The sequence below is a fragment of the Lampetra fluviatilis genome, chromosome 73 (assembly GCF_964198595.1).
Source record: "Lampetra fluviatilis chromosome 73, kcLamFluv1.1, whole genome shotgun sequence".
Taxonomy (NCBI): Eukaryota; Metazoa; Chordata; class Hyperoartia; order Petromyzontiformes; family Petromyzontidae; genus Lampetra; species Lampetra fluviatilis.
The window spans coordinates 3,164,111-3,176,803 of NC_136347.1; the positions used below are offsets into that span (position 1 = coordinate 3,164,111).

The following is a 12,693-nucleotide window of genomic DNA, read 5'->3' on the forward strand; positions in this document are numbered from 1 at the left end:
TGATGATGTTGATGATGATGCTGCTGATGATGCTGCTGCTGATGCTGCTGCTGCTGATGATGATAATGATGTTGATGCTGCTGCTGCTGATGCTGATGATGTTTTCTATTGATGATAATGATGCTGCTGCTGCTGCTGATGATGCTGCTGCTGCTGATGCTGATGACGATGTGAGTCTAATCTCCCATCGTCTCTTCCACGGCCTCGTGTTCCGGGCGCTCTCCCCTCGCAGCTGCGAGCGCGACTCAGAGAACCCGGAGACGTCGCGGGGAGAAGGGGGAGAGAGAGTGGGGGGGAGGGGGGTGGGGGGGAGGGGGGTGGGGGGGAGGGGGAGTGGTGGGGGGAGTGGGGGGAGGGGGAGTGGGGGGGAGGGGGGGTGGGGGGGGGGAGGGGGGAGTGGGGGGGTGAGAGGGAGTGGGGGGGGAGTGGGGGGGTGAAAGTGGTGGGGCGGGGCAGAGAGTGGGAGAGTGGTGGGGGGAGGGAGAGGGTGGGGGGGAGTGGGGGGAGGGGGGAGTGGGGGGGAGGGGGGAGTGGGGGGGAGGGGGAAGTGGGGGGAGGGTGGGGGGAGGGGGGGGTGAAAGTGGTGGGGCGGGGCAGAGAGTGGGAGAGTGGTGGGGGGAGGGAGAGGGTGGGGAGAGAGAGAGGGGGGAGTGGGGGGGTGGGGGGAGGGGGGAGTGGGGGGGTGGGGGGAGTGGGGGGGGTGGGGGGAGTGGGGGGGGGAGAGTGGGGGAGGGTGGGGGGAGGGGGGTGAGAGTGGTGGGGGGGGGAGACAGAGTGGGGGGTGAAAGTGGTGGGTGGGGAGAGAGTGGTGGGGGGGGAGAGTGGTGGGGGGGGGAGAGTGGTGTGGGGGGGGGGAGTGGTGGTGGGGGGGGGTGAGGAGAGGGAGGGAGAGTGGGGGGAGAGTGGTGGTGGTGGGGGGTGAGAGTGGTGGAGAGGAGAGTGGTGGGGGGGGTGAGAGTGGTGGTGGGGGGTGAGAGTGGTGGGGGAAGGGGAGAGGGAGGGAGAGTGGGGGGAGAGAGTGGTGGGGTGGAGTGGGAGACAGAGTGGGGGGGGGGGTGAAAGTGGTGGGGGGAGGTGAGAGTGGTGGGGGGAGGTGGGTGAGAGTGGTGGGGGGAGGGGGTTGAGAGTGGTGGGGGGAGGGGGGTGAGAGTGGTGGGGGGAGGGGGGTGAGAGTGGTGGGGCGGGAGAGACAGAGTGGTGGGGAGGAGTGGAGGGAGAGTGGTGGGGGTGAGAGTGGGGGGGGAGTGGGGGGGAGGGAGAGTGGGGAGTGAGAGTGGGAGAGGGAGGGAGAGTGTGGGGAGAGGGAAGGGGGGAGAGTGTGGGGAGAGGGAGGGAGAGTGTGGGGAGAGGGAGGGAGAGTGTGGGGAGAGGGAGGGAGAGTGTGGGGAGAGGGAGGGAGAGTGTGGGGAGAGGGAGGGAGAGTGTGGGGAGAGGGAGGGAGAGTGTGGGGAGAGGGAGGGAGAGTGTGGGGAGAGGGAGGGGGGGAGAGTGGGGGGAGGGGCGAGAGGGGGGAGAGGGGAGGGAGAGAGAGGTGGGAGGAGGACTGCGAGAATGGCTGGGTGCAGATGCAGCACTCGTTGTTGTTGTTGTTGTAAAAAAATACAAAAATTACGTAGAAATCACAGACATGGAGTAGGGAGAGAGGGGGGGTAGAGAGAGGGGGGGGGGGGTAAGAAGGAGGATGAGAGTCAGAGCGTGAAATCTTTTGTGAAATATTTCATTTAAAAAAAACACGAGATGATGAACGAAGCAAAGTGCCGACTACAGCGAGTGTCTTCTCGTTTCCTCTGCATCGTAAGAAAGAAAAAAAGAAAGGGGAGGGAGAGAGGGAGAGTGGGGAGAGTGGGGAGAGTGGGGGGAGAGAGGAGAGAGTGGGGAGAGAGAGTGGGGAGAGAGAGGGGAGAGAGAGAGGGGAGAGTGGGGCTGGGTGGGGAGTGGGGAGGGTGGGGAGGGGCTGGGTGGGGAGGGTGGGGAGGGGCTGGGTGGGGAGGGTGGGGAGGTGCTGGGTGGGGAGGGTGGGGCTGGCTGGGTGGGGAGGGGTGGGGAGGGGAGGGTGGGGAGGGGCTGGGTGGGGAGGGGAGGGTGGGGAGGGGTTGGGTGGGGAGGGAGGGGCTGGGTGGGGAGGGTGGGGGGTGGGGGGTGGGGAGGGGCTGGGTGGGGAGGGGAGAGTGGGGAGGGGCTGGGTGGAGAGGGTGGGGCTGGGTGGGGGGTGGGAGGGGTGGGGTTGGGTGGGGAGGATGGGGAGGGGCTGGGTGGGGAGGGTGGGGCTGGGTGGGGGGTGGGAGGGGTGGGGCTGGGTGGGAGGGGCTGGTCACCCCATGGTGCCCTTATAAAACTCAACGTTTAACCTACCCACGCCGGCTTGTGCCCGCCCTCACAGTCGGGCATATTTGCGGAATACACCACGCCGCCGTTGACCCTGCAGGCCATTGACCGAGCAACCCAACGTTCCTACCAGCTCCCTCCTATACTTAGGTTTTTTCGGTAAAAGTCACGTAGGTAAAAAATTTTAAATAAAATTAATAAAAGTAAAATAAAAATAAAATATAACATTATTTTATTATTTTTAAATACAATATTATTTTATTTTTATTTTACTTTTATTAATTTTATTTTTTTACCTACGTGACTTTACCGAAAAAAACATAAGAATATGAATCGCTGCGGTCACGAAAGCTTCAAATCTAGAACTCTCTGTTCCTGTAGCGTCCTCTGGTGGATGCTGGGCGGATGGGTAGGAGAGAGCGAGAGAGCGAGAGAACGACATCGCTTACAACCCACGTGTTGATACACACCAAGCCCGCAGATCATGGAGTCAGCAGTGGGGGGATGGACCATATTTTCTAGGGGGTCAGAAAAAAAATCTAAATTTGAAAACTAATTTCCTGCCATTTCCTGCCTAAAATCTCAAAAGAATTCCCTAATCTTCTTGGTTCTTTCGGTAAAGTCATCACATAGAAGGGAAATAATAAAATAATAAAAATAAAACAAAAAATAATTCTCACGACGTTTCGGCCACAACGCAAGCAGCCGTCCTCAGGTGAAGAACAGGTCTGTCGGAAAGACAGCGTCCGAATGAAACACCACCAGGCTTGGCAGCGTATATGGTGTTTCATTCAGACGCTGTCTTTCCGACAGACCTGTTCTTCACCTGAGGACGGCTGCTTGCGTTGTGGCCGAAACGTCGTGAGAATTGTATTTTATTATGTTTTATTTTTATTATTTCTCTTCTACGTGACGACTTTACTGAAAGAACCAAGCATATGAATCCCTGCAGTCACGAAAGCTTTCAATCGAAATTTAACATCATCATCATCATTATTATGAAGATTTAACTCTGTTCCTGTAGCGTCCTCTGGTGGATGCTGGGCGGATGGGTAGGAGAGAGCGAGAGAGCGAGAGAACGACATCGCTTACAACCCACGTGTTGATACACACCAAGCCCGCAGATCATGGAGTCAGCAGTGGGGGGATGGACCATATTTTTCCAGGGGTTCAGAAAAAAATATCTAAATTTGAAAACTAATTTTCTGCCATTTCCTGCCTAAAATCTCAAAAGAATTCCCTAATCTTCTTGGTTCTTTCGGTAAAGTCACGTAGAAGGGAAATAATAAAATAATAAAAATAAAACATAATAAAATAAAAAATGTAGGTTTTTTCGGTAAAGTCATCACGTAGAAGGGAAATAATAAAATAATAAAAATAAAACATAATAAAATACAATTCTCACGACGTTTCGGCCACAACGCAAGCAGCCGTCCTCAGGTGAAGAACAGGTCTGTCGAGAAGACAGCGTCTGGGTTAGAATGAGGTGGGAGGGGTTATGATGAGGTGGGCGTGGTTAGAATGAGGTAGGCGTGGTTATGATGAAGTGGGCGTGGTTAGAATGAGGTGGGCGTGGTTATGATGAAGTGGGCGTGGTTAGAATGAGGTGGGCGTGGTTATGATGAGGTGGGCGCGGTTAGAATGAGGGGGGAGGGGTTAGAATGAGGTGGGCGTGGTTAGAATGAGGGGGGAGGGGTTAGAATGAGGTGGGCGTGGTTAGAATGAGGTGGGCGTGGTTAGAATGAGGTGGGCGTGGTTATGATGAGGTGGGCGTGGTTAGAATGAGGTGGGCGTGGTTAGAATGAGGGGGGAGGGGTTAGAATGAGGTGGGCGTGGTTAGAATGAGGTGGGCGTGGTTAGAATGAGGTGGGCGTGGTTAGAATGAGGTGGGCGTGGTTATGATGAGGTGGGCGTGGTTAGAATGAGGTGGGGGTGGTTAGAATGAGGGGGGAGGGGTTAGAATGAGGTGGGCGTGGTTAGAATGAGGGGGGAGGGGTTAGAATGAGGTGGGCGTGGTTAGAATGAGGTGGGCGTGGTTAGAATGAGGTGGGAGGAGTTAGAATGAGGTGGACGTGGTTAGATTGAGGTGGGCGTGGTTAGCATGAGGTGGGAGGGGTTAGAATGAGGTGGGCGTGGTTATGATGAGGTGGGCGTGGTTAGAATGAGGTGGGCGTGGTTGTGATGAGGTGGGCGTGGTTAGCATGAGGTGGGAGGGGCTAGAATGAGGGGGGCGTGGTTAGAATGAGGTGGGAGGGGCTAGAATGAGGTGGGAGGGGCTAGAATGAGGGGGGAGGGGCTAGAATGAGGTGGGAGCGGTTATTCAAGTTCAAGTTCATGTATTAGGTGTAGCCCTGTGAGCCATTCGGCTCTTGAATCGGGTGCAACCGCAACAAACAACAAACAAAAACATGAACAAAAAACATCTTAAAGTTACTACATGTGACTGAGTGCAAACAGAAAATCCAAGAAAAGTCAGCAAAATATTGCAGAAAAATCACCGTTACACACCAACGCTGTGTGCAAAAATCCCAGTGGGATGCAAGTCAAACAACAACAACAACCACAAGACAACTTAGATTAAGGCCATCAGTCTAACTCTGTACTACAACAACACAAACATGGCCAAACCAATACACTTTTCGAAATCACCAAAATAAAGCCATAAAAGTCAAACAACCAACAACAACCACAAGACAACTTAGATTAAGGCCATCAGCCTAACTCTGTACTACAACAACACAAACATGGCTAAACCAATACACTTTTCGAAATCACCAAAATAAAGCCATAAAAGTCAAACAACCACAAGACAACTTAGATTAAGGCCAACAGTCTAACTCTGTACTACAACAACACAAACATGGCTAAACCAATACACTTTTCGAAATCACCAAAATAAAGCCATAAAAGTCAAACAACCAACAACAACCACAAGACAACTTAGATTAAGGCCAACAGTCTAACTCTGTACTACAACAACACAAACATGGCCAAACCAATACACTTTTCGAAATCACCAAAATAAAGCCATAAAAGTCAAACAACAACAACCACAAGACAACTTAGATTAAGGCCAACAGCCTAACTCTGTACTACAACAACACAAACATGGCCAAACCAATACACTTTTCGAAATCACTACACTTTTCGAAATCATATAATGAGTGGGGGGCAGGGTTAGAATGAGGTGGGAGGGGTTAGAATGAGGAGGGAGGGGTTATGATGAGGTGGGATCAATCTTAATTTGGAGCTTTCGTGAATGCAGGAATTACTCGTTGTTTCTTTCGGTAAAGTCACTTATAAAGATACAGTAATACATTAAATACTAGCATACGACGTTTCGATTGCAACACAAGCAATCATCATCAGGTATAAATGAAATAGAAACACAAATCTAGTATACTTAGACACGTAATGTAATACAACAGAGAGTCGGATAACATAACAGTCAACACCCTACCTATACGCTACTACACTACACACTGCACTATACACTACTACACTACACTATACACTACTATACACTACTACACTACACTATACACTACAATACACTACTACTATACACTATACACTACACTATACACTACAATACACTACTACACTACACTATACACTACAATACACTACTACACTACACTATACACTACAATACACTACTACACTACACTATACACTACAATACACTACTACACTATACACTACTACAACAGAGAGTCTGACAACATAACAGTCAACACCCTACCTATACACTACTACACTACACACTACACTATACACTACTATACACTACTACACTACACTATACACTACAATACACTACTACACTACACTATACACTACTACAACAGAGAGTCGGATAACATAACAGTCAACACCCGACCTATACACTACTACACTGCACACTACACTATACACTACACTCTACACTACTACACTACACTATACACTACAATACACTACTACACTACACTATACACTACTACAACAGAGAGTCGGATAACATAACAGTCAACACCCTACCTATACACTACTACACTACTACACTACACTATACACTACTATACACTACTACACTACACTATACACTACAATACACTACTACACTACACTATACACTACTACACTACACTACTACACTACACTATACACTACAATACACTACTACACTACACTATACACTATACACTACACTCTATACTACTACACTACACTATACACTACAATACACTACTACACTACACTATACACTACTACAACAGAGAGTCGGATAACATAACAGTCAACACCCTACCTATACACTACTACACTACACACTACACTATACACTACACTCTACACTACTACACTACACTATACACTACAATACACTACTACACTACACTATACACTACTACAACAGAGAGTCGGATAACATAACAGTCAACACCCTACCTATACACTACTACACCACTACACTATACACTACTATACACTACTACACTACACTATACACTACAATACACTACTACACTACACTATACACTACTACACTACACTACACACTACTACACTACACTATACACTACAATACACTACTACACTACACTATACACTATACACTACACTCTATACTACTACACTACACTATACACTACAATACACTACTACACTACACTATACACTACTACAACAGAGAGTCGGATAACATAACAGTCAACACCCTACCTATACACTACTACACTACACACTACACTATACACTACACTCTACACTACTACACTATACACTACAATACACTACTACACTACACTATACACTACAATACACTACTACACTACACTATACACTACAATACACTGCTACACTACACTATACACTACTACAACAGAGAGTCTGACAACATAACAGTCAACACCCTACCTATACACTACTACACTACACACTACACTATACACTACAATACACTACTACACTACACTATACACTACAATACACTACTACACTACACTATACACTACTACAGCAGAGAGTCTGACAACATAACAGTCAACACCCTACCTATACACTACTACACTACTACACTACACTATACACTACAATACACTACTACACTACACTATACACTACAATACACTACTACACTACACTATACACTACAATACACTACTACACTACACTATACACTACTACAACAGAGAGTCGGATAACATAACAGTCAACGCCCTACCTATACACTACTACACTACTACACTACACTATACACTACAATACACTACTACACTACACTATACACTACAATACACTACTACACTACACTATACACTACTACAACAGAGAGTCTGACAACATAACAGTCAACACCCTACCTATACACTACTACACTACACACTACACTATACACTACAATACACTACTACACTACACTATACACTACAATACACTACTACACTACACTATACACTACTACAGCAGAGAGTCTGACAACATAACAGTCAACACCCTACCTATACACTACTACACTACTACACTACACTATACACTACAATACACTACTACACTACACTATACACTACAATACACTACTACACTACACTATACACTACTACACTACACTACACACTACTACACTACACTATACACTACAATACACTACTACACTACACTATACACTACACGACACACTACTACACTACACTATACACTACAATACACTACTACACTACACTATACACTACTACAACAGAGAGTCGGATAACATAACAGTCAACGCCCTACCTGGTTGATTACGTTCTTCCTGAGAATGCTACATTTGAGAGAGAGATCAAACACAGAACCAGAGACACACAGACAGACATATAAGCAGAGACAGATATCACAGAGATGCATAGAGAGAGAACAAACATAGGCACACAGAGAAAGCCACGTCTCTGTGTCGAGGCCTTAAATAGAGAGAGGGGGTGGAGAGAGAGGGAGAGGGGTTAGAATGAGACTAGGCTCTAAAGAAAGCTGTCTCTGGTGTGGACCAATCAGTTTCAAACACAATGCACACATTATCAGAGTATTGTTTTTTGCTTGCATTTGACTGCAAGTATTGTGGTTAATGTAAACATGATTCCTTGGAAAAGTTGTCAGTTTTGTTGCCAGACAAGTAAACCCGTAAAAACAAAGTTTTTCACTATAAATCCTTTATATGCGTGGCGGCTAGAGTCTTCTCGTCCTCTGGCTTGAGATGGCTGCCACCTATGGGTCAGATGATTGTCTGCCAGTATTAAGCAATTGGTAATTAAATATTTAATTTGTTTTCCCTAAACAGTGTAACATTTTGGGAATTTTCTTTCGCGAACATTAATTGTCTCACACAACGAGTCTGTGTGTAAAATGTCAGCTCGATTGGATCACGGGAAGTGGGTTCAAAAGCGAGCGAAAGATTTGCACGGTCGTAAGCAAGCAAGCAAGCACGCAAGCAAGCACGCAAGCAAGCAAGCGAACTTAATATAAAGGACTTAAAAAAAGGGGAAAACCCCTATTAGTATATTTTGCTACTGGCAAAGGAGGTCCCATGATGTATCTACTCACCCCGAGCCTCTCATTACTCTGGTAGTGCGTTGTCTTTGAACTGTGCGCCTTTTGGCGTCATCTGGTCGAACGCCTTATGAGACCAGGCTCCAAAGAAAGCTGTCTCTGGTGTGGACCAATCAGTTTCAAAGACAATGCATAAATGATCAGAGTATTTCGATTGAAAGCTTTCGTGACTGCAGGGATTCATCTGCTTGGTTCTTTCGGTAAAGTCACGTAGAAGGAAAATAATTATCAAAAAATCTGTATCACTTGATACAGATTTTTTTTTCCGTATAAAAAAATCGGTATCACTTGATACAGATTTTTTTTTCCGTATCAAAAAATCTGTATCACTTGATACAGATTTTTTTTCTGTATCAAAAAATCGGTATCACTTGATACTGATTTTTTTTCTGTATCAAAAAATCTGTATCACTTGATACAGATTATTTTTTTTTCCGTATCAAAAAATCGGTATTACTTGATATAGATTTTTTTTTCCGTATCAAAAAATCGGTATCACTTGATACAGATTTTTTTTTCCGTATCAAAAAATCGGTATCACTTGATACAGATTTTTATTTCTGTATCAAAAAATATGTATCACTTGATACAGATTTTTTTTTCTGGTTTTTTTTCTGTATCAAAAAATCTGTATCACTTGATACAGATTTTTTTTTTCTGTATCAAAAAATCTGTATCACTTGATACAGATTTTTTTTTCCGTATCAAAAAATCTTTATCACTTGATACAGATTTTTTTTTCCGTATCAAAAAATCTTTATCACTTGATACAGATTTTTTTTTCCGTATCAAAAAATCTTTATCACTTGATACAGATTTTTTTTTCTGTATCAAAAAATCTGTATCACTTGATACAGATTTTTTTTTCTGTATCAAAAAATCTGTATCACTTGATACAGATTTTTTTTTCTGTTTTTTTTCTGTATCAAAAAATCTGTATCACTTGATACAGATTTTTTTTTCTGTTTCAAAAAATCTGTATCACTTGATACAGATTTTTTTTTCTGTATCAAAAAATCTGTATCACTTGATACAGATTTTTTTTTCCGTATCAAAAAATCTTTATCACTTGATATAGATTTTTTTTTCTGTATCAAAAAATCTGTATCACTTGATACAGATTTTTTTTTCTGTATCAAAAAATCTGTATCACTTGATACAGATTTTTTTTTCTGTATCAAAAAATCTGTATCACTTGATACTGATTTTTTTGCTGTGACGGTTTCACCTGACGACGGAAGCTTGTGTTGCCTCCGAAACGTCGTGATTTTATTGTTTTTATTTTTTATTAATTTGAATTTCATTTTTTACCTACATGGTGACTTTACCGAAAGAACTAAGAGTGTATATATTTTGATACTGGCAAAGGAGGTCCCATGATGAGGTGGGCGTGGTTAGAATGAGGTGGGCGGAGCTACAAGGAGTGGTGGGCGGGGCTACAACGTGAGGGGGCGGGGCTACGATGAGGTGGGCGGAGCTACAACGAAAGGGGGCGGAGCTTATGGGGGTGAGAGACGAGGCTACGATGAGGTGGGCGGGGCTACGATGAGAGGTGGGCGGGGCTTATGGGATGAGGGGCGGGGCTTTGGGGGGGGGGAGACCTCGCAGTCAAAGATGGCGCCCGTGGTGACGGGGTGAGTTGCCCCAGTTTTGTTGTCTTGTTGTTGTTGTCTCTGGTGTTGTTGTTGTTGTGGTGGAGTTAGCGTTGTTGTGAAGTTGTGGTGGTGGTTGTTGTTGTGGTGGTTGTGGTGGTTGTTGCAGTCGGGAGTAGGGGGAGTAAGCGTCGCGACGCTTCGAGTGAGTTAAGTTTTGTTTGATCGCGGGTCGTGGTGGTGGTGAGGGTGGTGAGGGTGGTGAGGTAAGTTAGTTGGTGGTGAGGGTGGTGATGGTGAGGTAAGTTGGGAGTGAGGGTGGTGAGGGTGGTGAGGTAAGTTAGTTGGTGGTGAGGGTGGTGAGGGTGGTGATGGTGAGGTAAGTTAGTTGGTGGTGGTGGTGGTGAGGGTAAGTTAGTTGGTGGTGATGGTGGTGAGGGTGGTGATGGTGAGGTAAGTTAGTTGGTGGTGGTGGTGGTGAGGGTAAGTTAGTTGGTGGTGAGGGTGGTGAGGGTGGTGATGGTGAGGTAAGTTAGTTGGTGGTGGTGGTGGTGAGGGTAAGTTAGTTGGTGGTGAGGGTGGTGAGGGTGGTGATGGTGAGGTAAGTTAGTTGGTGGTGGTGGTGGTGAGGGTAAGTTAGTTGGTGGTGAGGGTGGTGAGGGTGGTGATGGTGAGGTAAGTTAGTTGGTGGTGGTGGTGGTGAGGGTAAGTTAGTTGGTGGTGATGGTGGTGAGGGTGGTGATGGTGAGGTAAGTTAGTTGGTGGTGGTGGTGGTGAGGGTGGTGATGGTGAGGTAAGTTGGCAGTGATGGTGGTGAGGGTGGTGATGGTGGTGATGGTGGTGAGGTAAGTTAGTTGGTGGTGATGGTGGTGAGGGTGGTGATGAGGTAAGTTAGTTGGTGGTGGTGGTGATGATGGTGAGGTAAGTTATTTGGTGGTGAGGGTGGTGAGGGTGGTGATGGTGAGGTAAGTTAGTTGGTGGTGGTGGTGGTGGTGAGGGTAAGTTAGTTGGTGGTGATGGTGGTGAGGGTGGTGATGGTGAGGTAAGTTAGTTGGTGGTGGTGGTGGTGAGGGTAAGTTAGTTGGTGGTGATGGTGGTGAGGGTGGTGATGGTGAGGTAAGTTAGTTGGTGGTGATGGTGGTGAGGGTGGTGATGGTGAGGTAAGTTGGCAGTGATGGTGGTGAGGGTGGTGATGGTGGTGATGGTGGTGAGGTAAGTTAGTTGGTGGTGATGGTGGTGAGGGTGGTGATGAGGTAAGTTAGTTGGTGGTGGTGGTGATGATGGTGAGGTAAGTTATTTGGTGGTGAGGGTGGTGATGGTGAGGTAAGTTGGGAGTGATGGTGGTGAGGGTGGTGATGAGGTAAGTTAGTTGGTGGTGATGGTGGTGGTGGTGAGGTAAGTTGGGAGTGATGGTGGTGATGGTGGTGGTGATGGTGGTGATGGTGAGGTAAGTTAGTTGGGAGTGATGGTGGTGATGGTGGTGGTGGTGATGGTGAGGTAAGTTAGTTGGGAGTGATGGTGGTGATGATGGTGGTGATGATGGTGGTGAGGTAAGTTAGTTGGGGGTGATGGTGGTGATGATGGTGGTGATGGTGGTGATGGTGAGGTAAGTTAGTTGGGAGTGATGGTGGTGGTGGTGATGGTGAGGTAAGTTAGTTGGGAGTGATGGTGGTGATGATGGTGGTGATGGTGGTGGTGAGGTAAGTTAGTTGGGGGTGATGGTGGTGATGATGGTGGTGATGATGGTGGTGAGGTAAGTTAGTTGGGGGTGATGGTGGTGATGATGGTGGTGATGGTGGTGATGGTGAGGTAAGTTAGTTGGGGGTGATGGTGGTGATGATGGTGGTGATGGTGGTGGTGGTGATAGTGGTGAGGTAAGTTAGTTGGGAGTGATGGTGGTGGTGATGGTGATGATGGTGGTGATGGTGGTGATGGTGGTGATGGTGAGGTAAGTTAGTTGGGAGTGATGGTGGTGGTGGTGGTGGTGATGGTGGTGATAGTGGTGAGGTAAGTTAGTTGGGAGTGATGGTGGTGATGGTGGTGATGGTGAGGTAAGTTAATTGGGAGTGAGGGTGGTGATGGTGGTGAGGTAAGTTTGTCGGGAGTGGTGGTGGTGGTGATGGTGAGGGTGGTGATGGTGAGGGTGGTTGATGGTGGTGGTTGTCATGGAGTTTGATGTTCGTGGTGGTAGTTCTGGCTGTTGTGGAAGTGA

At 46.9% G+C, this 12,693-nt stretch overlaps 1 protein-coding gene across 2 annotated transcripts in view; it reads left to right on the plus strand.

Annotated features, from left to right (window-relative positions):
• The first annotated feature begins 10,485 nt into the window (after positions 1 to 10,485).
• RBPJ (recombination signal binding protein for immunoglobulin kappa J region) overlaps positions 10,486 to 12,693 on the plus strand; it is an 83,494-nt gene continuing 81,286 nt past the window's right edge. For both annotated transcript variants that reach the window (XM_078883809.1, XM_078883811.1), the window contains exon 1: positions 10,486 to 10,523. In XM_078883809.1, coding sequence (XP_078739935.1) covers positions 10,504 to 10,523 — 20 coding nt within the window. In that variant the 5' untranslated portion in view covers positions 10,486 to 10,503. The remainder of the gene's footprint in view (positions 10,524 to 12,693) is intronic.